Source organism: Phyllostomus hastatus, unplaced genomic scaffold, assembly GCF_019186645.2.
Source record: "Phyllostomus hastatus isolate PE091 unplaced genomic scaffold, TTU_PhHast_1.1 phas_contig_1, whole genome shotgun sequence".
Taxonomy (NCBI): Eukaryota; Metazoa; Chordata; class Mammalia; order Chiroptera; family Phyllostomidae; genus Phyllostomus; species Phyllostomus hastatus.
In genome coordinates this window covers 24,900,196-24,925,507 of record NW_025333498.1, presented here as the reverse complement: position 1 = coordinate 24,925,507, position 25,312 = coordinate 24,900,196, and the positions used below count along the sequence as shown (strand labels likewise).

Genomic DNA, 25,312 nt, shown 5'->3' with positions numbered 1-25,312 from the left:
AGACTTTAAGTAAGAAATTTCAGCTCCTTTGATTAGGCTCATATTCATGACAGGCACTAATAAGAATTAATCATGCTATTACCTATGTGGGCTTAATTCTTGGATTTGAGAGGCTCATTGTGCTCTGGAAAAATTGAAAGTGGAAAAGAAAAAAGATTCCAATAACAAACAATGTGTATAGTTTATGGTGTATTTTTTTAGTAGGGTGGTAATTATTAAAGTAATCAACTCTCTGACCCTATCCCTTTTTAATGAGGGAAGACTTTCAGACTTTATTATTACTGGCTATTTTTAATAAAGTTTTCACTATGAAAGTAATATATTCCCATTATAAAATTTTATAATATAAATTTAAAAAATAGAAAGAAACCCAATGCCCTGCCACCCAAAGGTAACCACTATAAAAATGTTTTATGTATTTACTTTCAGAAATTTTATGTAAAAGTTTTTTACAACTTTATTAAACACATTTAAATGCTTTAAAAGCTCATTTTAGTATAAGCCATTTTCCAAGTTATTACAAAATATTCACAATGTAATGGTTGCAAAAATTTCCTATGATATATATGTCCTGATTATTATAAAAAATAGTTCAATGAAAATAATCTAAGATCTTTTCATAACACCATCAAACTATTGGCATTTGTACCCAATAAAGATCCTAGCAAAATCATTTTTTCTTAAGAGTTAAGAATATATTTTTTACATCTTAGGTTAATATTAATTTTAAAACAATTATTGAAATGTAATTATTATATTAAAATTGAGAAATCAAGGAGGGTTTTATAAATGATTTTTCAGGAAAACACAAAGATTATCTAAGTTAAAATTTTGTATACATTAGTAATATTAAGAAGGTAAAATTAAAAGCTTATTTTCAATTTACCCAACAGAAATAGAGATTTTATGCTATAATTTGTTTCTGCTGATTCATATATCTTACCTTGTACAGATGATTTACGGAAGGCAGTAACAGAAGTGGCTACAGAGGAGGAGGTAAAAGAGGGTAAATTGACTTAAAGATGATGTTTGTTCAAGTACATAACATCACTGAGTTGAAATAGTTGACTATGGATTTACATAAAGCCTCAATCTCAGGATAAAGTTTGCAGTTTTTTATGCATAGAAGATGTAATTGTTTCCTTTACTAAACTGTTTATTTCTCCAATAAAAGATTCATATTAAAAAATGAGCTTGTGTTTCTCTCTCTATTACACATCATGGAAACCAACATTATCTAAGATCTCCCAATTTTAATATACTAAATTTTTATATAGATTAATACTGAAAAGTATTTCTATTTAGAAAAGTTTTGAAATTAAACTGATTCATTTTATAAGCCTGTTGGTTTTGGGTGCTGACCTTAGAAAAAAATTTAACAAGAAACTTCCAAACCTGAATGCTGCTAGTTAAGATTCAGACAAAATCATAGTGAGCCTACAGTAATTCACAGTTGATTAGAACAACAATACATTTACATGTAAATTTTTATTTTCTGTTTAAATCTCAAAGCCACAAAGAATTAAGTTAAATTACACCAAAAATATATTCATAGGTAGATGAAAATTTGTAAAATATGATGCAACTAAAAAAGACAAGTTTTGATTTCAATTTCAATAACTGAAATAAAATTTATTTTGTGTTCTCTTCTTATTTCTAATGTTATGTATTGACTCCTATCTATAGGATCCCTTTAGGAGCCATTAAAGTGCCATTATGAACTTGAGAAGAACTACACATAAACATAATACACACACACATATATCCGTACAGAGAGTATAGCAAAAGTAGGTTTGTAGTTAGTTGCCTGCATGAAAAATAATACAATAATTAATGAACAATAATATAAGAACAAACTGTGTTTCATGTACTCACAACTGTGAACCTACTTTTGCCCACCTTTCATACACACATCCTGACAAATGAAGAAAACAACAAGTCTTACCTCTGCTGACATCCATGGCATATAATTCTCTGAGTCCCAGGTCATTAAGAGACTTTGTCAAGTCGAGGGGCTCCTGAGACTGATAATCCTTCAACAACAGTGTATGTGCTGGATCAAACTCACATTTGCTGCATATAATGGGAGCAAGTTCTTGAAGTGATGCATGTGGGTTAACTCTCACTATTGTCTTCTGCGTTTTCTTAAAATTGATCACTACTCTCACAGTTTTCTGAAACACAGGTTAATGCCATAGTTAAACTATAATTTGCTGAAATAAACTGAATTCTTTTTGATTAATGTTACTTCCTAAATCCAAATTAGATTCTTAGAAACAGTTTGCGTATTAAATAATCTAGACTAAATTCACAACCCTTAGGAAGTATTAAGTTTAAGTCCAAAAAGAACCATGGGTATTTTTGTTTTGTTCCTGAAAATATTTACTTTAAAATTAATAAATATTCAAAATACAGAATTATACATGTTTTTTTTCCATCCCTTATTTGAGGGATATTTATCTTTTAATAGTTTTTAGCTGTCTCAATAAAAAAGGGGAATTTTGGCTAAAACACTAAAAGTTTTTAACTTATCTCCATTTGAAATAAGTTAAATGAGATAATGCATATAAAGAGCTTAGCATAGTGGCTGGCACACAGTTATCAATAAAAAAAATTAGCTATTGTGACTACCTATTGCTGTCACTATATTATTACTATTCTGGCTAATTTTAACACATTAGTAAAAAATATTAAAATGTCCATTACATATTTAATGTTATGAATTCAAAATTACTGAGATTTTTAAGAATCTGATCATTTAATATAACTGAATTAAATACTGGATATAATCAGAACTTTGAAACATGTGACCACGCCAAGTAAAGTCTACAGATTGCTGATCTTCAAAGCTTAACATGAATTCATAAAACAAACAGCACATATGATCCCACGCTATAGCATAAATACTGTATCTAAACGGCCCACATATCTAGGTATATAGCCCACTACTCTAATCAATATTTAATATCCAATCACATTTTGAAGAAAGCAAATATGTTTTAGGATTATAAATATATTAACTTCTTTATTAACAGCTTTTTAAGAATATGAAGAAAATGTGAGAATACATGTACAAGTCATTTGTCATTGAACTATTAATATATAAACCTCTATATATTTTCTGAGGTTAAAAATGGTTAATGTTGCTCCTAATGAAAGAGTATTTCTTGAAACCCCATTAGTTTGTACCACTATTGCTTATAGAATGAAGTCAATTATATAAGAATTGATATTAGAATATTATTCAAAATTTTTGCTTAAAATACATACATTTCAGAAAAGTGAGCCATTATGTAGCTCAAATGAACACTAATGTAGATGTCAGTAAGGTATAACCATCACTTACCAACTAAATGAAGCCAAAAAACTATTTTAATAAGTTCTTAAATAAATTTTTTTTAACTTTACTGAGAAAATCACAGAGGTAGAAGTAGTAAGCCGTAGAAGGAGTGAGCCAGCTGGGCTGCGCGGACTCAGGAAACAAGTTACAGAGGCAAAAGAAGGGCCATTGGAGCTTAGGAGAAAGACAGCAAAGAGACAGGCCTAAAGGAAAGGGGTGTGGGCAGGGGGAAGGGCAGGGAGGGGCAAGGAGGGGGAGGGAGGGGGAGGGAGAGAGAGAGACCCAAATAAATCTTTAATAAAAGGTTCAAAACCTTCCTTTATGTACAAAATACTTTCTAAAAGAATAGCTTAAAGTATAGATCATTTATAATTGCCAGATTCTAATACTGTCATATAGGTCACTTCAGAGCATCAAAAATCTAAATATTCCCCAAATGCTACTTAGCCCAAGGATCAATAACCAACTGAACCCTAAACAAAGTGGTCTAGGGAAACATGACAACCATATTCACCTCAAATTTGACCAGGAAAGGCAATTTATACTTTATTTATAAAGAACTGCAAATAATGACTGAAAAATAACTTACTATTTTAGCCATAAGATATCAAAATCTACAGTGAAATTCTTACCTCTGGTATTATAGGTGTAGGTTTTTTCTTATCCAAAACTTTTGGCTTTAAAATTACTTTCTCCACCTCCAACATTCCTATTGGTGTGTTTGGCTTAAATTTGATGGGGTTCTTTTCAGCTGACAGCAGATCGATCGTGTAACTTGATGGGTTCAAGTGATACTGGGCACAGAGGAATATCAGCAAGTCCATCATAGGTTTACTGTAAAACAAGGGCAACACTGAGAGCACAATTTCATCAACTGTCAAAGTCACTGTTCCAAGCATTTTTCTTAGGGCATCTTGTTTTCAGTATATGTAATAAAACAGGGCAACAAAGTAGTATGTGTGAAAGCAGCTTAAAATCGAACTACTTATATTTTAGCCAACAAAATTATACTTCTTAACATGTCCCGAGTAGTATTCAAAAGAGCTTGGACCCTAGTGTTGGTTTTACAATCATCTATATTTTATCTGCCAAAGTGTCTTCATGTTATAAATCTCAGGAGAAGGAAAAGTCCTTTACTTACCCAGAAGCAGTCACGTAGTTTAGCAGATGCTCCTTCACTATATTATTTGGAATACTTACTAGCAGTCTTTAGTTACAAATTGATTATATTCCAAAGTTCCCATAAGAATAAAGCATTAGGAAGAACTGCTACCATTTGCACTTTGAAAAGCATAGTAAATATCTACATGGGTAAGCACACAAAATCCCAAAGAAAAGTGTAGTTCAAATTTCTTAATTCATTCAAACACGTTTAATATTTTCAAGGCATTAGACACACAGCACAAGTATGTGGCACACCTGCTCTCACAGACCAAATACTACTAGGTGGACTAGACCAAGTGTGAGCAAACTATAATTTTCAGGTCAAAGTGGGTCCACTGCCTGTTTTATTAAATAAAGTTTTATTGGAATACAGTCTCGCTCATTTGTTTACATAATAGCTAGGGCTGCTTTTGTGTCACAATGGGATTTGAACAGGACAAGACTGAGGCCGTATGGCACACAAAGCCTAATTATATTTACTATCTGGCCCTTGACAGAAAGCTGATGGGCTCTGGTGCTAAACAATAAAAAAGTAATCAAGTAAATGCATGAGGTAATTTCAAAAAATGATTACATTTTAAATGCTAATGGGAATACAGAATCTATTTCTATAGGAAATTGCACACTCAAGTTGAGGTCCAGAAACATTCTCAATTTTGTGCTCCCCTCTCCACAAAATCAATTATTCACCCAGTCTTGTGTTTTCCTTCATGCTATCAACAGAACAATGTGGTCTCTGAGTCTTTCTTAATTGCCAGCTCTTAAGGAAAGGCTCTAAAGAATCTTTTGTATGATGTGCTTTCCTAAAATGACGGATGATCCTGAGCTGGTAGTTCAGATTTAAGACCAAGGCACTAAAACACAGTGTAAAAGCCCTATTTTCATGGATTGAGGTACAAGCTGATGAGTTTCATTTGAGGGTAAGCAGATGGCCACTAATGTTTCCACTAAGAAATACAAATGTCAGTTAAAAAAAATCCCAATCTCTTGGCTAAAGATATGATCCTGGCTACTGGCTTTCAGACAGGGAAATGAGGCTAGGAATTTCACCATTCAGTATGCTGATTTTAATTTAGTACCTCTGTTTTCACATATACCTAATCCTTATTCTCCTAAATGGAGTCCTCAGGTCTCTGGAGAGGCGGTCTCCTGCTGAGGAAGGGTAGGGGTCTGACACTGGGTAATGCTGAAGTCAAAACCACGTCGTACATCAGAAAGATTCTCAAACATGGTCTGTGTTCCGTTCCCTACCTCACCTTGTGTGGTTGTGGCCACTGTTAGGCCACTCCAGTGTCCACAGGATAAAGAGGAATGCTTCACAATGGTACATTTACCTTCCTTCTCCTCCCCCACGTACAAGTGGTACCCCATTATACATATATCAAGAAAAATAAACAGAAGACTCAATGTTCCTCTGTAAAAAAATGTTCTCTGGAGTAAATTTCCAGTCCGCAAAATATATTTCCTATGTCTTATTAGATGATTTCACAATAATATTTGGAAATTTTATGTCTTTCTCTTGACCTATCTTGCTTATATATAAATTTGTTTATAATTGCCCACATTTGGGTTTTGTATAGTACATACTAAATCTCACCTGAAGGGAGACAACCATAATGGCATTATTGAAGTCAATATTTTGGTAACATAGTACTGTATGCAAGCACTTTGATGCTATACACCAATTCTCAACTTGGAAATGGTACCTTCTTTTTCTGAGAGTATGTATGGTTAAGAAGGATTAGGCAATGTTTAGGTAAATACAATGACAGATACAGTTACGCTGAAAGAAGAGAAAACTTTCACTATCAATGAAATGGAGCTCTGTCCACTATTATCTATGAGTAAATGGTGGTATGTCCAGATTATACTTCTCTCTATATATAAATGTGTCAAGTAATAAACATAAAAATACTAAAGCTTACATTTCAAACACTTTTCTTAAATGTATAGTTCCTTAGAACTTAAAAACTCAAATGTTCAGTTCTTTAGAAATACACAATAAAAACTGAAAACTAGTTATTGATGTGAAGTTGTTTTGTTTCTGTTAATCCCTATTTTTGTGCCATCATTTTATATCCTTTGATGTACAGACATTTAAAGAAAAAAATATATTTTCTATTTTTAAAGGTAAAAACAATTTAATGTTCTCTATATACTCTTACTTAACCCTTCTGAATGCTTTAATAAATTATCTTTTTTGTCTGTGATACATTAATTTTCTAATTTAATAGATGGGGTGGATAATGAGCCAAGAATATTATAAAAATAGCTTATTCCCTCAGTTGATCTGATCATCTATAACCTGTGGATAAAAAAACGTGAACTAGGGAATGTGACCTCACAGGGTGATCTGATCATAGATTCCTATGGGCAGGTTCTGGTGGGCAGTCATGCCCTGGGCATATCACTTTTTAGTAAAGGGTTTATCTTTGCCTTAAGCAAGCCCTGTCCATTGCTTCTATGCATCTAGGTTAACACATCTTTGAAATAAGCCTAACTGCCTTCAGGAGAGCACATAATCTTAATTATCCTGCAAGTGAATCCCTGTCTCACTTTCTTCCACCTTCCTGTAATCTTCTGTTGGTTCCCTCCTTAATTTCATATGCATAAAAGAAACTGCAAAACTGTCAATTCTCCCAAGCATTTGAAATCTTGCTTCTAGCAGCTATCACCAGTTTTGGCTTAAATAAACTCCTATAAAAATCCTCCACAGGTTTGGATATTTCTTATATGAACAAATCATTGCACACTATACCAGATTTCAAGGCAAAAAAGGTTTCATACTGACTAGAGCTTTATCATGACCTTTGAACTCAGCACTACCTAGATGTTTTCTAATAAAAATATTTCTTCAAAAGTCAACTAGTAATCACAGAACTTCTTTGACTTTATTCTCTCATTCTATAATTTTAAGTTTAAATCTTTATTCAATAATTCCAGAAGTCAATTTTGCCTTGAAAATATTCTTCTTCCCAGAAAGACAAATGCAATAGACCAGAAAGTTCTGTAACAGACAAATACAGGTGGGAATTTAATGCTGCATATAATAATGGTATTTCAGATTTCTGGGAAAAGAATTAAATTTTCAACAACTGGTATTGGGAAAACTAGCCATCTGACGGAAAAAAGTTACATATTGGTCTTTCCTTTGCTCTGCCTCTTGGTGTGGTCTCTACAGGGAACAGTCCCCACACTCCAGGCCAGGAGTTTGAGCTCAGTTGCTCAGAGGCCCCAGGGAGACTACAATCTGTGACAAAAGGTGTGGAGTCTCATTTGTACAGATTAAATCTGTCACAAATTTACCAAGTCAAGAATTCCAGATACAGCATTTCAGCCTTCAACTGCATATCTTGAAAAAATATGGTAGGAATCCAGAGCACTCTCAAAGACTGCTTACCAGGATAAAAAGTAGGAAAAGATGCTCATATTGTAGGAAAATGTAGTAAAGATGCTTGGGTTAGAAAAAGTGCATACTCCTCAAATTCACAAGTGAATGCAAAACTGGAAGTGGTTAAACATTTGGTAAGAATTAAGCCCCTGAGGTTGCCACCACAAGGACTTCTTCCAACAAAGAAGGACAAGGCTCACAGGTACCTCAAGATACAGGGTGGCAGTTAGTGGTACATCCAGGCCCTGTGGATCAGGAAGCAATTAAAACCTAATGCCAGAGTAGTTTCAGATTAAAAAGTACAAATCCTTTTCATTTAAAGATGGTGAGAAAGTGTTCTCACTAACACATATTTTATATGCTTAAAAAAAAAGAAGTAATGTATTATCTACTTTACTCCTTACACTAAAGCAGCTCCAAGTAGACCATATATATAAATATGAGCATTCAACTCCAGGGGGTTGAGGGTGGGTGGGGGGAAGAAATCCATCTTCATGTAGTGTTCGTTCCAGAGCACTGTTGCCCAAAGGAGCTTTCTGCGATGATGAAAACTTTCTGTATATTTGCTGTTCAATACTGTGACCTCTCACCACATGTGACTGTTGTGAATGAGAAAGGAGCTTATGAAGTAAATCTGACAAGCTCAGTGACTGAAAGTAACTTCCAGGGTGATCTGACCTTGAATTACTAGCTGGGCAGGTGGAGATGGGCAGTCACACCCCAGGCCTATAACTTCCTTCATAAAAGGTTTATCTTTACCTTAAGGAAGTTCTGTCCATTGTTCTTGTGCATTTCCATTAACAAATCTCTGCAACATCAGAGTAATCCTCTTTTCCAGACCCTCTAACCACCTTCCAGGGAGCACATGATCTTGTTGCCAGTATATCAGCCCTGCTTACTGTAAATGTTCCCTCAGTTTTTACTTTTTATCCCATCAGAGATTGGCCCCTCCTCAATCTTCTTACTGTCTTCTTCCTTACTTTCCTTCCCTTGATCCCAAATGCATAAAAAGAGCTGCCAAACTGCCACTCTCCAGAGAATTTTTGAGATCTTGCTTCCAAGCATGTCCTCAGTTTGGCTCAAATAAGCTCACATAAAATATTCTGTAGGTTTGGACATCCTTACATGGATACTAATTAGCAGTTGAAATACATCAAGCTAGTGGACTAACAAACTAAATTTTAAATTTCATGTCATTTTATTTAATTTCAATTTAAATAGCCACATGTATTGGCTACTGTATTGGACCTAGTAGTTCTAATGCACTGGTTCTCAAAGTGTGATTCCTGGACCAGTAGCATCAATGTCACTGGGCACTTGTTATACATGCAAGTTGTCAAGAACCAGTTTAGTCACCGAGTCAGGAAATCTGGGAGGGCATTATAGCGACATCTGCTTAGACAAGCTCTCCTGCATGTCTGATATATACCATAGTTTTTAAAATGGTGATCTAGAGAGAAAAGGATAAAGAAACAAGCCAAATATATATTATATCAAATAATTATAACTGCTCTAATGAAAAGTAAAATAAGGAAGGGTAGAAACCGTCCTAAATAGAAAAATAACATTAGATTTAAGAGCTGATGGAATGCGATATCTGGGGAAAGCATTTCAGGCAGAGTTGACAAATGCAAAGGCCCTGAGGCAGGAGTGTGCTATGTAAGTTTAGGAAAAACAGAAACCCCTCAACTGCAGTAAAAACTGGGAATTTTACTGATAGAAAACTACTGTAGAGTTTTGAGGAGTGATCTGCTTCACATTTGAAAAGGATTATATTCAGATTGTTGTAGTCAGAATAGCCGGAGGGAAAAGTCGCAAAACTGTTGCAAAAATTTAGGTAGGAGATGGTGGCGACTTAAACCTATTCTGATTCTAGATATATTTTGTAAGGAGCTGATAAGATTAAAGCCAATACAAGAAGGAAAGTGCAGGACCTAGCAAGGGACAGAAGGAGGAACTAGCCAGTGGAAGGCGGCCAGGACTACAAAATGGTGGGGTTGCTGAAAGGACACATCAGGGCGTGAATGTTCATTTAAGTTACTGGTTATTTGATATGCTTACTAACCCGGTTACCCACAAACCATCACCAAAGCCCTGGTAGATTTAGCAGACACTAAGTCAAGAAAAGAAAGAGAATTTCAAAACTTAAAAGACTAGAAAATAAGAATCCAAAAATAGTATATGAAGTTGGAGCCAGAGGAGCCCTTGAGAATTTACAATAATATAAAGGAGGTTGAACATTCCACAAAAAGTAGGATAGGGGTTCAGGCACATTTTATCTAGACCTTAAAGAGCAGAGTGACCTCAGATGTTATCTGGGTTCCATTTATTCCTAGATGTGGATTTCTCATTAGGAAGACCACCTTTAGCAATCTTTATTCCCAGGGCCTAGTGTATAGTGAGGTCGATGTCACTGAATGAGGAATTTAGAGGAACCAGTGATCATTTACTTCTAGGCCACTCTGCTTAAATATGCATGAGTCTAAACACACAGCAGACAATGAATAACTGAGATCTCTGTACATACAGTATCTGGCACGCAAAAAAGGCAAAGTTGTTAAAAGGAGGTTCATATACTTTAAAAAACATCCAGTTGTGAAATCTGTGTTCATTTACATTAATGCACTTGAATAGTAGCCTTGTGTCTAAAGCCATGACATCTTTTTAATTTAATTTTTATTTATTGATTTTAGAAAGAGGGAGGAAAGAAAGGAGAGAAACATCAATCCGTTGTTGCACTCACCCATGCGTTCATCAGCTGCTTCTTATAAGTGCCTGCATTGGGGATGGAACCCTCAATCTTGGCTTAACAGGACAATGCTCTAATCCACTGAGCCACCCAGTTAGGGCAAGCCCTGACATCTTTACAGAGGTGCAATACAAGCATTAGTCAGGCTAAGATCTTTTTCAAAACAGCCTCAGACCAGTTTGAATACTTAAAGTATTTAATTGAAACTTCAGCATTTGGCACTAAAAGCACGGAGGAGATGACCCTGACCTATGTGGTTTGGAATGGGAATTACCGTATTTTGCCATGTACAATGCATTCCTGTGTATAGTGCACACCTACGTTTTTGGCCCAAACTTTCCAGAAAAAAAAATCTTGCATTTTAATTTTTTAATTCAATATTTTATTTATATATAAAACTGATTATCAGCTTTGTAACTGGGTATTTATAAATATACCCAGTACCAGGGTATTTCTTGCATATGAATATCATTACTGATTTCTAGAATTAAACTTTTAATGCATAAGCATAAGTAAAAGAATTAAAAACATTTATGTAGATATGGAATTAGTACTACCCATGTATAATGTGTACCCTTATTTTTCCCTCAAAAATTTGGGCAAAATCGTGTGCATTATAAGCGGTAAAATATGGTATTTACTGCCTAGCTCTACCATAGAAGACCCTTAACACTGTCAAAGTAGGACACTAAGGTTTAAACTGACCCTGCATCCAATGGGGCTGCTATCAGGATTCACTAGTCACAAAGTGCACCCACAGGAAATGAAATAAACTCTTGAATATAGTTGTTCAGAATTGTCCACCCAGATGCCAAATTACTCCTACCAAAAACAGCAATTTTGGTCCGTGAATAATCATCTGGAACTGAGGCACCTAGCAAAAGTTGGCTAACAGATTTGATCATGGGATCACCACAGGAAGGATGCTTGCTTCCTGTTTGCTAAGATGGAAGCACATGCCAGCAATCCACCTGAAACAAGAGCCAAAATATTTAAAGTTGAAAAGGACTGGCCGAACTTGGTCATCACTTCCTCATTCAGCTAAGACATAGGTTCTTCCTTCTCTATACCATCATACCACTTTGAATTTTGATTTATTATATTACTTTGCAGAGTCTTCTTTGCATTAATATTATTTATATTTTTTTCTCATGAAGTAATAATTTCTGGGAGACAGATATTTTTTAAGACTCTTTAAAAACTCTTCTTTGAAATGGAGAAATCCCTGAGAGTCTCCACATCCTTTTAGAAATAAATAACAAGTGCCTTTATTAATTTCATGTCTATTATCTCTGAGTCCACAACCACCACAAAAGCTACTTCCACTTTATGAATGAAAAAATTGAGGTTAGAGATGTTATATGACCAGATGATGAAAAGCATACATAGAATTAGGAAGCAGTCAAAATTAGAATGTTCTGACTTCTAAAACTATATTCCTTCAGTTATAATTTAGCTTTACGGTGGTTCCAGAAGTCAGGATTCAAGAAGGGACAGGTAGATGGTTTACAAAGGCTATCTGCTATCTGCCACAATTTTACTTCATAGATTGATGACATCACTAAATCAGCCCCCAGATTTGCTGGTGATGCTTTCTGCATTTGTGACACATATGAGGGGTAATCTTAGCCTAGTTCTGGTACCTGCTACTTAAGACAAGACTTCCACTTCTGTGTTGTAAAGATCCCGTCGGGTATCAAAAATGCAGGTCATGGTTCCCCAAAGAACTTGCAGATTAGCAAGATGTGCAAACATCTGCCTCAGTGAATTCCTAAACCCTGGAGGTGTTCAAACAAAGTCACTTACCAATAGGGTGGCTATGTAATTAATCATTCAATCTGGGACACCTGAGAGTGAAAGGAGGCACTATTAATTATTACTCTGGGATAACAGGTACAAATACGGACTGTCATAGGAAAAAGAGAAAGCATAATGATATGTTCTTGTCATAAATACATGGATTTTGAGCATTTGAAAAGGGATTGAGGTCTATGAATAAGGTTATTCCTTATTATAAATCTTTAAATCTGCCCCAGTATCTTATAAAATATTTTACACTCTTTCAATAAATTCTCAAAACAGTTGAGTTGAATTGATTCTATTTGTCCCTTATAAAGGCATACTGACCACCTAATTAGAGTTACCAATGATAGTATTGGGACTTTTTGAATATTTTCTATTGTTACTTATGTTTATTCGTCTTATTAGTAATGAGTTCATGAGCTGTTAAACAAAAATGACCCACATTGTTCTAGAATTCTCTTGCCATTTTTCATAGCCTACTTTTTTCCAATAGGTGGCACTATACTCCATGTAAAATGTGCCTGAACTCTATCTGCCCCAACAAGTGCAGGTCAAAATCTTAGAAATATTTGACCCAACTCTGCTGTAAATTGGTGCCACTGGACAGGCTAATCAGGCCACAGATCATGTGAAACATGTCTCTGGGTGATTTTATGGGCAAAGGCCAGAGAGTTAAGGTGTCTTGCTTGAAGTCACAGCAAAATATGGAGTCAACCACAGGGCCTTGAACTTCGAACTTCCAGTTCTATGCTTTCTTTATTTGTGTTTTCATCCACAGCATCTCAGATTTGCCCAAAGTAAAACAAATTCCTCTTCACAGTATGAGAGCAAAAGAGAGAAACCTCCTTCTGTTGTACATGGTGTGGGTTCCACTCTTCCCTCTCGTAGGAGAGAGAGTGCTAGTACGGCCATGAATGCTCTCCTATAGGCTAGCAGAGAAGGTTAATGTCAATCTTTTACCAAGTTTCCCAAATTAAAACTTATTTAAACTTGTCCTGGAGGGGAAAAAAGAGGGAGGAAAAAGGAATGCATAATTATTCAGTGAGGAATAATCACATACTGGGCAGACACCTGACTATAAGGTAAGGACCCAGAGTGATATAAAAATGCACCCACATATTTCTTTACTCTCTGTAGTGTTTATAACTGTTTAGGTTATAAACTCATTATCATTAACAATTAACTTTTCCCAAGTACTGGTAGACACCAGGCCCTATGCTATTGCATAGTGTAGCATTTTCTGAGGGGGAGATGGGGACAGCCCCTAGGTAGCTTGTCTCTAACAACAGTAGCCTTTCATGTTCACGGTCAGTGAGGCACAGAGCTGCTCCATCTGGTGGAAAAGGTCCTTTACCAGCACCACACACACACACAGATATGCATATTTCTATATCTATCTATCTATCTATCTATCTATCTATCTATCTATCTATCTATCTATAAATACACAAACACACATACATAGGCATATGCATACCTATACTACAGTATGCTGTTTGCATAAATAAAATATTTTAATTCCTCCTACCTTCAATCCAATCTTCCCTGAGGTCAGGACACACAGAAATGCCCAAGAGTTTTTAGGCGGGTGCTGCAGTGTCCCTCACAGGGTTGCAGAGGCAACACCGCAGACCCGGGTGTCTTTGGTCATTAAAGCAGCAGCATCACCAAGCTCTGGTACCGAAAGATTAGTAAGCCAGCAGAAGACTACCAATCTCATTCAAGATCACAAGATTTTTGTTTTCCCCTGAGCATAAAGTCTATCACCACTTCCAACCTTACTGTGTTCCCTAATCTGCATAAGTTCTTTGGTTTAAAAAAAAAAATCAATGTACAAATAAGAGCATTCTTCTGAAAATAATGCTGGGCATTCACATTCTCACAAATGGAACATTCTGAGCATACCTCTGCATGAGTTACACAAGATGACATGAAAACTTTCTAAAAATTTTCCCCAGGAATACATTTTTTTAAAAAAAATTTTCTAAAATATTAAATAATATAAATCTTCTAAATATTTATGTTAGTCTAATATTGATATTATTCTTCAAAGGAAATGCATGAAATAGTATCATCAAAATAAATATACAAGGAATATTTAAATACATTTAAGAAGGATGGTCTCAAAAATTATATTAGAGACCCTTCACAGTGACATATGGAACTCTTATAAAAGAAAACCTTATCACTTCAACTTATTTAAGATCACTCTTCCCACCCTGACTGCTGTGCTCAGTGGGTTGGGTATCATCCTACAAACCAAAAGGTGCCCAGTTCAATTCCCAGTCAAAGCATATGCCTGGGTTGTGCGCTAGGTCCCTGATTGGGGGCTCGTGAGAGGTAGCTGATTGATGTTTCTGTCTCTTATCAATGTTTCTCTTCCTCTCTTTTTTCCCCCTTTCCTCTTTCTCTAAAAATAAGTATATAAATAAAATAAAATCACTCTTCCCTAGCCCCTTCCCCCATTACACTTATACTATTAAATCTTCTGTTTATAGTAAAAAAGCCATGCAGAAATTTAAATTACAATCTATGTCATGCGGCTGCATATTCGATAGCTAACATTGTTCAGAAATAGAATATATTTATCTATTTGAACATTTTGGTTGTTGTCATCATTAAACATTGAGGTTTTTTTTAAATGGGTCAGGAGTAGCTGCAACATGAAAGATGGGGTACCAAATCACAATCTTAAGATATCCCAAACTGCACTCTAGAATATCTAGAATCACTCCTAAGAAATCCAGAATCAAACTTCTAAGATATTTCAAACTACACAATCACTTTTAATCATAAACAACATCAAAAAATTAGCCATCATGTTTGCAAGTTGAGTCATTCCTGAATTATGGAACTATTAGGAACAAAGTCCCTCAATCAAACTGCTTCATAAAAACACTGACATGGCACTTGCTTTGGCAGCACGGCCCCTGCCAAGGACGACACATAAATGTCTAATTACAAGGTTGCACGCCTGAAAGAAACAGAACATTGTATATCCACTGTAATTTAAAAATAAAAGTACTTTTATGAAACACTGATATAAAACAAATTCTACCCTCAGAAAAAAATTTTAACACTAAATATAATTTTAAAAGCAATCAAAATTTGGGGCATTCCCATTTGGGGTAATCTTTGCCTTGCTCTCTACCTGGAGAAAATATCTTTGTTTAGAATATCCTGAGAAAGAAACTAGGACCCATCTAAATATCTCTTCAAAGCACACCATTTAAGTTGCCACCTCTGTCTACGCATAAAGGATTAGGGAAACAATATTCATTAGACTGCATTTATTAAACAGCAATTACATTGCACAAATATGTGCTATGCACCTTGCAGAAAGGTAATGATGCCACATGGATCTCACAGTCTATTCAAGAAGACATGACATACATATAAATTATAGTACAGGACAATATATGATAACCATCAATACTGTAAAGTGTCAAAAAAGCGTGGAAGTCATAGGCAACAGTTCATTCCAGGGAGATCAGGGAGCCCTTATATAACCGTGTCATTGGAGCTACACAAACTAACTAGAGAAAATGTGGGTGGTAGGGTATTCCACATGGAAGACTTTCATAAATGTGTGGAGGTGGAAAAAGTAGAGAGTATCTATAGAACTAAAAAGTCATGAGGCTGAAGTTCAAGATATTCAAAGGGGAAAAGCCTACTTAATTTTGGAGAAGAAAATAAGGTGCCCCAGGATCCAGGTTTGGTAGTTTAGACTTTAATTCAGTACTGAATTGCTGTCCCTGTGGGGTTTTTGTTTTTTTGTTTGTTTGTTTTATAATCAAAGATAGTGCCACCAACAGAGTGGTGTTGTAGTTTAACCTGAGGGTGGAGAGTAAATAGAACTCAGGGTTAAAGAAAGAAGTTCTCAACAGAAAGTGAAAGATGCCAGCCTGTGCCAGGCACTGATAGTATTTCATTTAATCCTAACAACAATTCGGTTATAAAACATTTTTAGATAAGAAAACTGAGGCAATTCAACAAGATCTGGCAGCCCAGAAACAAAGAGCTGATTGACGGGAGTTATTCAGGGTTAGGGCCCCTGGAGACAAACATGCTGGAAGGTGAAGAGGGTGAGGAAAATCTAGGGTCCTTGTAAGTACAAAGGCCCTGGGGATGATTAATGCAGAGTCCAAGTTAAAGAGGAAAAGAATGCAGCAACCTGAAAGCAGTCATAAATTAGACCTAATAAGGTGAAAGAAGAACAAATCCAACTATGGAAGACAAAGTGGATGAGCTAGATGCACTGTGTTCAAAGGAGGACGCTTGAATTTCAGTAACAGGACAGGAGAAATAGACTACAGATGTAGGCTCCCTGAGTTCAAGAAACAGAAGAGAAGTTAGCTTGGGGTAACATGAAAAACTCTACAATAATTATGATGGTAGATAGGCTACAGAAGAAAACCATGATTCTAATACCGAGGTCACTGAAGTTTAAAAAAAAAAAATCTAAAGAATGCAGGAGGCTGATGGCAGAGAAGCGGGTGGTATGAACTGAGTGGTGCATCCAGGAAGAAAATTTTGGAGTACTGATAACGAAACTATTGCTACCTGTCAGCATCAGTGAAGAACTAAAAAACATGCTGACAATTTTTTTTTAATGTACTTTGAATTGGGGGGAGGGGGGAGAGGAATTGCCTCTACTACCCATAGCCATGTCCATTGTCATTATCTTAAAACCAGGGTAATGGTATTATTTCAAGGATTGAAGATAATGGCCTTTGTCTCTAACTTACAAGGTTCCTTCCTCACCCAGAAGAGGCACAACCCAGGTGATTGCCTGTATCTGAGGTTGAAACTCACCCAGGACAATCACAGGTTTTTCAGTCTCCTAAATATGGTTCAATGTGTGATTGCCAAACTATTTTTGATACAGAATAAATGACAAAATTCAACTTACATTTAATGGGAAGTTAATATACAACAGTAAGTATTGTTTGCTGAATGCTGAACTTTTCTATGTTCATGTACTTTCAATAATTTGTAAAGTTATACATAATCTTTATAAATTATAAGATTAAGTTTATATTTAAGGAGTTCTCCTAGATAAAACCACATTGTAAGAATGCATGACCCAACATGTTACTTATTTATTCTTTTGGCTTACACACACACACACACACACACACACACACACACACACACTATACAAAGGTCAAAACAGCTTAAATTTCTAAAGCAGGATCCCTGATAACAAATGGGTAGTTGAAGATGAAAACATGGAACAAGACCAAGCACAAAATGCATGTAAGTTTCCACTTGAAAATGAAGTGGAAAATTACATTTGGTTTTATTCCATTTTTCCAATTTTTACGTAGGTATTAAAAATATCAGTCTCCTAAATCACAACTTCACTTTTTGCTGGGTTAAAGTTTAATTTTACATATCTAGTAAACTTATCCACATTTTTAGTAAATTAACCAAATTATTTAGTGGTGTAAAAAATTCTGCTTGCTTCACAGATAAATTTATCTGTTTTGATAAAGAAGAGGGCGTTACATTTTAAGAATAGTTTGTAACTTCAGCAAAATCAAATTCAGGGAAATAGCTTAAAAGAAAAAGAGTAATCTTGGGAGGAAGAGAAAGGGTTTTCTTATAGGTCACTGGCCTGCTTTTCTGAGTTTGGCTTACAATATCAACACAATTGATGACTGCCCCTCCGAGAAAGGTTATTTTTTAAAAAACTTATTAAATGACTAACAAATATAAAATAGTTCTAAATTTTAAGTCACTTTTCTGGGATTGTGGAATCCATAGTATTGATATTCAAACATTGTTAGAAAAATTCTAATAACTATTAGCATTTATTTTTTTAATTGATAACCAAATTGAGTGATAAATAAAGTTTTGTTGAAAAAAATAAATTTAAAATATACAACAGAGGACTTCATTGACAGCAGAAAGGAATTCATGGTATTTCATCCACTCTATCATACCTTCCATGAACAGTTGTAGATTTGATAATATCCCCAGGTAGAACTACTGAGAGCTCGATGTCTTTATCTATCATGCTTTCTTTCTGTTCCATGGTGAGAGCAGTGGATTCTACAGAATCATCCACTGAAGAGGCATCAGGGTTTTTGGTCTCAGCTGGAGGAAGTGGTGCCTTGGCTTTCAGTTTTCTTCTAAAATAAAAACAAAAGGCAAAAAATGAACAATGAAATAAAGGAATTCTTTTTTGCCTTTTTTATCAGCACATTTTTTGTTTGTTTTCAATATATGCTATATTACTTGGTAATAAAAGAAATATAACAAAGAGATCTGATATTTGCCTTCATTGAGTTCATTTAATACGTGATCACTATAGCAAAGCAAAAGTATAACATTTTCTTTGATGAGATGAATTATGGAGATAAGTATCTTATTCTCCTACTTCATAATAGCTCTCACCTCTGTGCCTTTCATTTTATTTGTTTCCATTCTAGTGTCTTCTACCTCTCTATCCATGTAAACCTGACCTACCCTTCAAAGTCTAGCTGAAACTACCCCCCTCCCTGCCACTCCTTACACAGTCTCTCCATATATAACACATACGACAGATTCCATAAATGTAACATTTTTTTTCTGGGTACAAGTTTCATCTCTCTGCCTACATTTATAACTCCTTACAACAAAGAAGGACATTATATTTCCCACTGCACTTAGCAATGAACAATAAACTGTAATTGGTTATTTGATCTATTTTTGTTTCAATGAAAAATGTTACAAATAATTTTTCAAGCAAATATATTTCAGTGTCACTTACTAGGACAACCCTCAATAGATTTGTAACAGAAATAGGTAGTAGATATCATGGAAAAATGTACATGGGCCAATTCATTGATTTGATGGGTTAAAAAAAATGAAATATACAAAGAAATATAAAATAACTGTAAGTAATGACATGAGTACTACAAGTTAGAGCTTTTGAAAATGTTACCTTTGTAAAAGGCTGATTGCTTTTGCAAAAACACATACTACTGCTTTCAAGTCAGAAAAATATAAAATTTAATTCCTCCCTCTTCCCATTTTCCAGCAAAAACAAAAATCAAATGAGTAAAATGGCTTCCTCTTAAGTAACTATTTAACATCCAGCTCTTTAGTAGTTTTAAAATTTAAGGTCGCACAAATCCAACCACCTTTATGCACTCAGCAACATGAAAAAAAACAACAGCAATGTTCCTATATTTATATTAATTTTCTAAAATAATAGGCCTTTAATTTTTAGGAGAATAATTGTAAAGATAGGGAGTCTGACAGAAGTAACACTTGCTTGAGTGTGGTTGATAGGGTAATAGTATGGATGTAAATAATTTATAGTTTAAATTGAACATTTCACCTAAAACATCATATGGTATGCTTAAATTTGATGTTGTTATGTTACAGAATTACATGCTTATGATATTATAATAAAAAGGGGGTGTTATTTGTGCTGGACCCTGTATATTTAAATTTAGAAAAGGTTTCTCTTACAGTAGTAACAAAGATAAATATTTAGAATTGTTACAATAAACATAACAAGTTCATAAAATTTCTGTGAAAAAGCTTTAACCAACTTTAAAACATTTTTAATCTGTAGAAATTGACTGCTCATGGTATTCAATAAACATTTATCCTGTAACAGAAGATCATGTGGCAGATTCAGGTAAACACTGGGAATGTACAGATGATCTGACCCAGATCCCACCCCTAAAGGGTTTGTGCCCCAAAAGGACTGACAGATATATACACAATTATACAAAAAGTTTGATGACTGCTCTAATACACATATGCTGATGGTACAGCTAAAGCTCATAGGAAGAGAAACTTTCTCAGGAACCCAGAAATGTTTCACAGATGTGATCATGAGTTGGGTTTTGGGGAATGAATAGAAACTCATATGAAAACATAAGAAATAATTGATATTTCAGGCAGAGGAAAGCAGAAAGCAAATGGAGCCATGAGAAAAAGGGATACTTCTTAGAATTGGACAGTTTGGTAAAATTCTAGAGAAATCAAAGGAGAAGAGATACCACTGAATCAACTAAAATGACTTTATAAATAAGAGAATTTGGTAAGGAGGCTTGGTACAAAGTTAACATGTTAAAGTCAATAACTTATGTAAACACAAGCAAAAGCAAGTCAGAAAGTATAATAAACACAAAACTAGCTTCTTTTATGATAGCAACAAAATGAAATGTTTTAAGTTGTTGCAATAAACATAACAAGCACTTATAAAATCTACATGAAGAAAATCTGAAATACCAACTATTGAGCTTCGATCTTTCTCTTCTACTTCAGATTTGTAAATCTAACACTGACCTGACAGCTGAACTTGGACTAACTCAATTTAACTTCTGATTCCTCTCCCCAGCTTCTCCAAACCAAATCTTTTCCTCTCCAAGTCTTTCCATCTCAGTAAATCACGATTCTTTCAGTTGCTTGGGCCAAAAATCTTACACATACCTCTTTCTTACACATACAGTGTGATCCATCGATAAATTCTGACAGCTCTGTACTGTGTCATAAAGAGATCCAGAGTCCACCAGCGGCCCCGCTCACCAAACACCTCTGTTCAAGCTGCTAATGGGTCTTCCTGCTCCCAAAGTTGTCACATAATATTCTGTCTTCACTGTTCCAACCTAGCAACTGGCATGATCCTTTTTAAATTTAAGTCAGATCACTGCTTTTCTTCTCACACTCTCCAAAGTCTTCAATCTTCACCCGAAATAACATCCAGAGTCCAATGTGTCCTAGACCTCTGGCCTCTCCAGTCTTCTCTCTCCCACTTTCTCCCTAGGCCCCTCGCACTCCAATCTTAGGACTCCCAAGTTTTCCTTCAAAACACCTACAGCATTCCCAATTCAGGACTGTCCACAGGGTTTCCTCCTGATCTTAAGATAACATCTCTATTTATCTGCTTTATTTTTTGCCTTAGGGCTTATCAGCAACTAACATCCTCATTTGTCATATCTTCTTCCATTACAGTAATTAATTCCATGAGAATAGGGACTTATTTCCACTGTCATGTGACACATTTACAAATGTATAGTCTCTGTAACGATGCCTGCCACATACTAAGCACTCATGTTTACTGAATTAGAGAATTCAGTGAATATTTCCCACAAAAGATGATGTACTTAGGTAAATTGAGAAGGAAAACAGTGCTTACCACCAAGGAAGAAAATGAATTTTTATATCAGGATTACCCATGTTGAATTCTTTTAATTGATTGATTATATTTTATTTTTTTAAGACAGGTAATAAAAAAATACATACCAGATTTATTAGAAATGGATAACTTAATTTTTGCTTCAAAAGAGTTTCATAAGGCCAGAAAAGCAGCCCAACTGCCACAGGTAGGGAAGTAAAGCATCAGGAACAACTTTGCCACAGTGCACTTGGCTTTCAAAAGGAGTGGCAGTGAAGGAAGCTCTGACAGGTACCTCCTGCTGCCACCATGACCTTCTTATGGCCTGCCTGCATCATTCCACGCACATTCCCATCTCCAAGTGTTGCTCATCCTGGTATCTGTTTGAATCCCCTCCTCATCTTCAAGAGACTGAGTCACAATTTCTTGGATGTCCTCCCTGTCTACTGCATACTGCAGTGAACTCCTCTGACTCACCGTTTTAATGTTCTCAGTATGTGCAACTATCTTATTTCCTAAGGTTCTTTGAGTCTGTGATGAAAACCCATCTCCAATTACTAAAGATAAGCCTGCTTAAAAAAAAAAAAAAGAACAAAGCACTAATTGAAATATTATTTACATAGAACTTCTATTAAGAACATCTTAATGTTCCCTAGTATTGCTTTAAATAATAAAGTATTGCTTTTAATAATAATTTGTTACCTTTGGTCCTGAAAACTGGAAAGCATATTTGAATCAGACTGAGATCCTTCCACAATGAACTAGAAAGCCCACAGGGAAGATGTAATGTGTAGGTAATTAAATAATGAATACAAAGCAAAGAATGGGTAATCTTGAACATTCAGAGCAATGAGAACAAGTTGAAACTAGCTCCTTGGGGGTGTGGAGGCAGGTATCAGGGTATACTTCAAAGAGAAGAACTGTGTGACTCAGTTCTTGAAAAAAAAAAGTAGAATTTAGACAAGTAGAACCCTGTAGGATCAATTATACATTGGTTCCCAGTAGGATCAATTATATGTTGGTTCCCAGTTGTGATCCATTTACATGAAAGTTAGGAATGTGTCTCTCTAGTTCAAGTTTGCTGATTACATAGTGTAGACTGGTGAAAAGAATACCAGGTAGAGGCCTGGATTTGACCTGAATCTGAAATAGCTTTAAGACTATGTTAATTTATTTGACATTTTACTCACCAGCAAAGATTTACACATACCTTTGATCTACTGACATTTCTCCCAATGTTCTTACTACTCATATCTCTCCCAATCTTCTTAATTTTTTGGTTGAGATTCTTTGGATCAATAACAAAATTAAACTAAATGTCACCCAAATTCAAAAATACAGTGAAAATAAACAGAGGTTATAACCAACCTAATGAGTCAGAAATCCTGGTTCAGTTAAAAAAAAAAAAAAAAAGTAACAAATCAACATGCAATAACAACTACGGTTTACTAGTTTTCATTAATATTTTAAAATCTCAGGAACTGCCATTGAAGTCCCTGCACCCCTTTTAAACAAAAGCCAGTTCTCTCACCCAAGGGATTTTCACATAAACTCTTCGTCACCAGTGGCCTAGTTTGACTCTCAGCTGCTACTCCTCAGGGGCGCCTATCTTTAACAGTACACAATAGCAAATTTTACACAAGGGTGGGTGCAGAGGAGGTTGTACTGAAAGATATTTGAGACTGAAAACTTCTCTAGATCACAACAAAAATTCATTAATCAAGTCTTAAAAATAGCCAGCCACAGTATATTATAGCATAAGTAAATCAGTGCTTTATCCATTAAAATTATCTCAACATTACATCCCATTTTCATAATGAGAATTAAGGTACAATTTCACACTGCACAATAATACATTTAAAATATCAAAACCTAATTTTAATGCAGAATTCAATTGGCATCCTGCTGTTACTACTGATTGTTTTTTTTTATCATTTGATTTACAAAGCACTTCAAAATTAGTTGTCCATGCTAATCATTACTCCATCCCTGTCAATATTAACATCTTAATATACAGAAAAAGGGGGAATAAAGTAACAGAAATCTACTCCAATATCTCTTCTTATTTTGAAATAAAGCTTCAAATTGTATATGAGGTATACTTCCATACTTAATAAGCTACTACAGTCCAATGGGACTTCATCTATTTGCTATATTTAGACAGTATTCTTAGAGATTCACTCAGAGAAGTACTACACAAAAATACAGTTTCAATATTAAAGACAAAGTATAAGGATGGAATTTTATGTCTTAAAACAATGGATATTTTAAGCATTACATTTTAATGACCAAAAGGAAATTTAACAGCCACCTTTTCTCAGTATAGATAGAGGACTATCGAGTAGAAGATTCCTTGTGATAACTGCTGATGAGGCAGTTCTCTAAAATGTCTGGCCCCTAACCTGTGCATTTCAACTGCAAAGACCAACTTCTCAAAACAATTTCTTAGGGTTTCTCTCTCTAATGAAACAAGAAAAAATTGTATTAAACAAAAATGTATTCTAATGGTGGACATAACATTGTTTTATGTGCTTGAGTGAATGCAATTAAGAACCAAAGAAGGTGTCATTTTTTGATGAGCCTAAAAGTTAAACTAGAGTGAACATATCAAGTGACTTTAAAAGATAAGCAATAATGAAAGGCAACAAAGAGAGACCCAAGGCACTATATGACTCTTTCTGTTTTGTTTATTTGTTTTTATTATTAACATTATTATAGATGTGTCCTCATCCCCCCCCCTTCTTATATGACTCTTGAGAAACATTCCTCAGGTATCCAATCACCTATGTGTGTTCAAATCTAATTGACAATTATCTATCTAATCTTGGTCACATTTGAGTAAGTTCCTAAATTCTAGTAAGGACACATTTAACAGCTGCCCAATCCCTCTGGTTGGGATTCTCTTACCTCTGCTTGGTGTAACAACACAGTTTCTTCCTTCTTTACTGCACTCTCCAGTCTCCCATGACCTCATATCCTTGCCTGCTCTGTTCTCTTCCCTTTCTAGGACCAGCAACCCCAGGTGTGTTGCGCGTGGGTCACCGGCTAGCAGTGACCACGGCACACTGTGGATGGCTCGACAATACGCGAGAAAAAACACACATGCACAGAGACAAACCAGTTTCTGTGGGGAAGTAGGGACAGAATGGCCACCCCCCCTAGTGGGGAGCGCGCTGATCCACCGTCCATACCTGCTTTTATTAGGCTCATTTTGCATAATAACTCAGGTAACGTACAATACTCATTAGGGGAAGTAAGGAATATAGGAAACAAAGAACTCTGCCGGTCTATTGAGTTGGGGGTCAAAGAGCTGTAAGGCTGAGGAACAAACTAGCTTCCTCCTAAGACCCTCCTCATTCAACTGAGAGCGTTCTTAAACAAAGAAGGTTTCACAGTAATTTACATGTTCTTTCTTAGGCCTGATCACCCCGGGAAATCTGCACTTCCCAGTACCGAGCTGTACTTCCCCGTCATTGTTTCAGGCTTAGGTGGAGCGCGGGAACTAAGGCCACCGAGAGATAAGGAGATTTTCCTCCGGACGCTGAGAACTCAGACTTTGTCAAAGCCGAGGAGTGAGGGTCCATCACCCACTTTTGCTGCAGCCCCCCAAGTCCTTCTTTTGGGGGGCCTCCCAAAGTGATCGTGCCTGGCTTGGGTTGTTCCCCCCGTGGGGAATCTTACCCGTCTTTGGCTAACCGACCAAGCTTTTGGGGGGTTCAGTTATGAACAAAGCAGCAGAAACAG

General features: G+C 35.5%; 1 protein-coding gene across 9 annotated transcripts in view; it reads right to left on the bottom strand.

Moving 5' to 3' along the window:
* Positions 1–25,312, bottom strand: part of COBLL1 (cordon-bleu WH2 repeat protein like 1) — a 163,161-nt gene that overhangs the window by 46,158 nt on the left and 91,691 nt on the right. For 7 of the 9 annotated variants that reach the window (XM_045843100.1, XM_045843562.1, XM_045843184.1 and 4 more), the window contains 4 exons: positions 18,396–18,584; positions 3,973–4,174; positions 1,946–2,174; positions 944–982 (listed from right to left, as the gene is read on the bottom strand). In XM_045843100.1, coding sequence (XP_045699056.1) covers positions 944–982; positions 1,946–2,174; positions 3,973–4,174; positions 18,396–18,584 — 659 coding nt within the window. The remainder of the gene's footprint in view (positions 1–943; positions 983–1,945; positions 2,175–3,972; positions 4,175–18,395; positions 18,585–25,312) is intronic. The other 2 variants (XM_045843271.1, XM_045843696.1) reach the window with 1 other exon arrangement.